The sequence below is a fragment of the Humulus lupulus genome, chromosome 5 (assembly GCF_963169125.1).
Source record: "Humulus lupulus chromosome 5, drHumLupu1.1, whole genome shotgun sequence".
Classification (NCBI taxonomy): Eukaryota; Viridiplantae; Streptophyta; class Magnoliopsida; order Rosales; family Cannabaceae; genus Humulus; species Humulus lupulus.
This window is the reverse complement of record NC_084797.1, coordinates 227,579,276-227,584,804: the sequence shown is the minus strand read 5'-3', so window position 1 is coordinate 227,584,804 and position 5,529 is coordinate 227,579,276. Positions and strand designations below refer to the sequence as shown.

The following is a 5,529-nucleotide window of genomic DNA, read 5'->3' as shown; positions in this document are numbered from 1 at the left end:
TTTTTTTTAAAGAAGGGGTCAAAATCCAAAGCATATAAATTATTATATCTTAGTAGCAAAGTCTAAGACTGTTAGACACTTTACGACTCTACTTACTCCCCATCCCATCCCATCCCATCCCCATCCCCATCCAAGCTTGCCTTCATCTTCCAGTCAAACCAGTCCACACATCTCACTCACTGGTCTTCATGCAGAAAGAGGTTGGCAAAACTGCCATGTCACGTGACCAAACTTGTACAACTCCCAATCTCTATAGCAATATACTATACACATAATATGTTGCCTTAATTACACCATGCATGTCCTGCTAATCTTTTTACCTACCTTTCCCCAATACGACTCTTATAAAAGACATGCAATGTTCCCAAACAAAAGCACGTCAAGTTTAGTTCTCTATACACAAGTCTCTCTTCTCCATTTTAAGAGCTTCAAAAACGTTTGTCTTTTTTGATCATTGAATAGTATTTATTGAAAGAAAGAGAGAGAGAGAGAATAATGGTGACAGCTCCAAGAGTAGAGAGCTTAGCAAGCAGTGGGATTCAATCCATCCCAAAAGAGTATGTGAGACCAGAAGAGGAGTTAAAGAACATAGGCAACGTTTTCGAGGAGGAGAAGAAAGTTGAGGGGCCTCAAGTACCGACCATTGATTTAAAGGCCGTAAATTCTGATGACCCTGCTGTGAGGGAGAAATGCAGAGAGGAGTTGAAGAGGGCTGCGGCGGAGTGGGGTGTCATGCACCTCGTCAACCATGGCATCCCCGACGAGCTCATCAATCGAGTCAAGAAAGCCGGGCAGACCTTCTTCAGTCTTCCCGTTGAAGAGAAGGAAAAGTATGCTAATGACCAGGCCTCTACGAAGATCCAGGGCTATGGTAGCAAGCTTGCTAACAACGCTAGTGGCCAGCTCGAGTGGGAAGACTACTTCTTTCACCTTGTTTATCCTGAGGACAAGCGTGACTTGTCCATCTGGCCCAAGACACCAGCTGATTATATGTAAGTTTTCGTTAATGTCAAGCTTGAAGATTTAAGGGTTTTGACTTTTGATCGTTATCATCACATTCACACACACTACTACTCCAAAACCAAAAGCATATATCATTGAAATTACTTGAGCTAGCTCTTTTATTATAAATTTCTCTCTGTTTACACCCTTTGTTTTTTTGTTTTTTTTTCTTCTCCTCTGTTCTTGCCTGACTCAGAGCAGGTTCTGTGTTAAGTGAGGCCGAATAAAAAATGCAATATATTTTGTTTATTTATTATATAGAAAATGATGACTTTCTAAATCTTAGAATATTTTTGTATTGAAAAATGATATTTAAAAAAAAAAAAAAAATTAAGACCCCTTTAAAGTGAGGGCCTTGTATGTCTATATCTATAGTCAGACTAATATGAATCGAATGTCCATACTAATTAATACAGATAAACCTCATTTTCATGATCCATGTATCTATATTATTAGTTATAATGCTTAGTACATATTGTAATGTAGTAATTAATGCAACTATATGTTTGTTGCCTAAATTTTCAAATAGAGTGATTATATTCATGATAATTTGTTAAAAAAAAATAAGAGAGAAATGAAGAACATAATAATAAAAAAGTATACATAGTAGGATTTATAATTTGGTATCTTTTTATTGGGATGCAGTGAGGCAACAAGCGAGTATGCAAGGCTACTAAGAGGACTAACAACCACCATATTGTCAGTACTATCTCTAGGGTTGGGATTGGAAGAAGATAGGCTAGAGAAGGAAGTTGGAGGCGTAGAAGAGCTTCTCCTCCAAATGAAGATCAACTACTACCCAAAATGCCCTCAGCCAGAGCTGGCCCTCGGCGTGGAAGCCCATACCGACGTCAGCGCCCTCACCTTCCTCCTCCACAACATGGTCCCAGGGCTGCAGCTGTTCTACGAAGGGAATTGGGTGACAGCCAAGTGTGTCCCCAACTCCATCATCATGCACATTGGTGACACCATTGAGATTTTGAGCAATGGCAAGTACAAGAGCATCCTTCACAGGAGTTTGGTCAACAAGGAGAAGGTTAGGGTTTCCTGGGCTGTTTTCTGTGAGCCACCTAAGGAAAAGATCATCCTCAAGCCGCTGCCGGAAGTCATCTCTGAGGCGGAGCCACCACTCTTCCCTCCACGTACTTTTGCTCAGCATATTGAGCACAAGTTGTTTAGGAAGACTCAAGAGCTTAATGGTTCCAAATAATCATAATCGATTCATCATCAGTATATTGAGTCTTGCTACTAGTTTGGATTAAAAAGAATTTTTATATTGTCATGTTTTCTGCTTCATGCCCTGGCTGTTTAATGAGACCTTATTGTTATAATAAGTCTCTGTTTGTTACTTGTATCCTTTGCCTTCAATAATAAATAAATTGTGTTTGATTTTATTTTTCCATTCACATAAAAGTACTATACATCTCACGATTGGTCTTCTGATTTTTTTTTTCACATACACCAATTTTAAGGTATTCACAAAAATTTATACCTAATGTATATCATATTTTCTAACTATTCACGATGAATATAACACCACTTTGAAAAACGCACATAAATTTTGGATTTCATATTTATTTAGTGTGTCACAGTCAATACAACAATTTTTAAAATTGTTCGATTTTGAAGATGGGTTAAATATTGGAACTTTCGGTACTGTAGAGAAACTGGTTTCCTTTGGTTTTTCAGAACAAAACCTGTCCTCTTTTGTTTTTTCTTCTATTCTTGCCATTAAAGCTCTAAATGATACTTTTTTCAACAAGAAATATCTAAGTGGCAATTTCAGAACATCCTTGGGTGGGTTCTGGATTATTTGGAAGGCTATAAATTGTAATATATTATTGTTTGTCCTAAAAACAACTTGGTATTTTATTATTTAATTAATATCATTATACTGCTTTGTATATATGGTAAAACATTTTAAAATTGTACATTTTCACATTTTGTTAAATATTTATTAAGTTTTTTTTATCATGAAAATGGATAGAATTGTATAGTTTTGAATTGAAGTATTAAAATAATATTAATTAAATAATAAAATACTAAGTTAGCTCCTAAACAAATAGGAAACTAAAAAAATAATATTTACATTCCCATCAAAGTAGTAATAAAATAAACTAAGCCACGATGAGAATGAACCATATAAGATACTAAATATGTAGCATGAACCATGACTAGAGCTACACAGCTAATGTTATAAAAAGGATAAAAAAAAACGTGGACCGTTCTTGTTGGGGCTATTAGGCAAGGAATCTCACTTCATTAGATAAAGTAGTACCATGTATTTTATTTTTCACCTGCTCTATTGAAACTTAAGTGTATATACATTTCATAAGGTTTCTGCTCAACAGTCAAACCAACAAGTCCAAGCAAAGAAACTTTTAATGGCTATGCAACTTAGTAAAATTGGAAAAGAAAAGAAAAATCCCACTTTCTATTCTCTCCAAGGCATCAAGTTTGGGTATAAACTGCCAATTAAAATTCCAAAAACTATACTTTCTAAATGAAACTAAACCAAACCAATTGATGAATTTGTTCAGCTTCCAAAGACCCAGATGGGTAAAATCCTACACCTTGGATAGACCTCAAATTTACATGATACTAAATAGCTTCTTCAACCAAGGTTATGCTTGATTTGTAAATGTAGGTTAGGTATTTTGACACTACATGAAATATATGGGTCTCCGCTAGACACGATGTTGTGGTTGTGCCGGCCGGCCCAAATATCAAACACGAAGGTACAACATGCCACAACATGACAAACCTAAATGTACAATATGCAAGCACAAATAGAGTAGACAAAAAATACAATAAAAAAAAACCGACATTAAACTTGATAATTTAACATTAATAATAATAGAAATATATATTTTATTTACTTGTGAATTATTAAATTAAAATAATAATAAAAATCTAATATAATTTTGAGTATTTAACATAAATCTTTTAGTATAAAATATGAGGTTTATATATTTTTGGACTTTGTGTTTTGACAAATTACATTTAAAACGGTTACACCCAGATTTCGAGATAAGAGGTTATGACCCCGAAAGCTGAGCTCGTCAGTTGTGAGCTCGAAATGTATGAAAACATTGTATGGTCCGGTCGTAAAATCTTTGAAGTAAAGCAACGACCTCGAAGATGTGTAACCTCGAGATATTTTCTGAGTTCGAAATGACACGACACTGGGATATATCTTCTACCGATTGTCTTCAGATAAGACAGTCCGAGATTGGGGAGTGCAAGCTCAGATGTAATAGCTTCGACAATACTTACCTATCCCGAGCGTGGCCTGAAGTTGGGTGGCAAGTTTGTAACAGTTCCATAAGTCTCGACAGTCACAATGCCGATTGCTGATCTCGAAGACCTGATAAGTCACCTGAGATAGCCCATTATGTGTGAACATAGTTATTGTTGCGTAATCCCAATATTTAAGGGATACCATTTAGTCTGTTATCTGTTCCCGATTTTTATGGAACGTTTCCATGTATATAGGAGATACTGCATTTAAAGTAATTATTTCAATTGATATTCAGAATATCTTCCCGAAATATGTGGGAATGAACTCTCTAACATTCCCTATAAATAGAGAAGGAAACACCACTTGTAAATGATCGATTTCTGATTTCTTGAGAGAAAGCTTTGGGTAATTCATCTCTGAAGAATTTCCAGAAAACTCAAAGTCTTAATAACATAGACTCGTGGAGTAGGCAGAATTAACTGCTGAACCACGTAAAAATCTTCTTGTTTCTCTTCATCATTCATTCGCTCCATTGTTTATTTTTTAATTGCTCTATAATAGTTGACGAAAAACGGCGTTAACAAAGACCTTATGTTTTGTAAAATAGTTTAATAGACCTCTAAATTTGACTTTGGTCAAAGATTTTTGAACTAAAATATCAAATAATTCACCAAACTAACAACTCAGAACAAAAACATAATCATTTTACTTAACAACTGTGTTGTTATATTCAATTTTTTTGTCATCAAAATCAAATTTAGAGGTCTGTTTGAACTATTTTATAAAATACAGGACCAAAAAGTAATTTGGAAACACATAGAACAAATAGCTAATGGGACAAATGACAAGATACAAAAAAGTATAAAGCCTAAATATGTGTTCAATATTTTGGTTTTAGGTTAAAAAAGGATTTTCAAGTAAAGCAAGTACTCATCATTTTGGGGCCAGATACAGAGCATACATATGGCTCAGCAATGGGGACTCAGTGCAGGTAATCGATCCCATTGCCATTACCGTATCTATTAGCTCCTCTCTTTTTACTTCTTGTTCAAGGTAAAATGGCTAGTTGGATATTGGCATGGTGACTTGGACAAGAGCTGCTATCAAAGACATCTTTTATTTTATTTTTTGGAAAAGTAAATGAAAATCTTGGAGCGGAAATAGATTTTTTTATTTATGTTCTGTTATGCTTTACTCAGTTAACTTCATAGCATATCGTACTTTGATTAATATACTAAGCAAATTGAAAACTTTACGGGGGAGTTTGGTATGGGGTAAAGTAAATA

General features: G+C 34.9%; 1 protein-coding gene across 1 annotated transcript; it reads left to right on the top strand.

The window, feature by feature from the left end:
- The first annotated feature begins 372 nt into the window (after window positions 1–372).
- On the top strand, window positions 373–2,396 carry LOC133778297 (leucoanthocyanidin dioxygenase-like). The gene is made up of 2 exons (XM_062218179.1): window positions 373–992; window positions 1,648–2,396. The coding sequence occupies exons 1-2, from the start codon at window positions 496–498 to the stop codon at window positions 2,210–2,212; spliced, it is 1,062 nt and encodes a 353-aa protein (XP_062074163.1). The 5' UTR covers window positions 373–495; the 3' UTR covers window positions 2,213–2,396.
- Window positions 2,397–5,529: the final 3,133 nt, after the last annotated feature.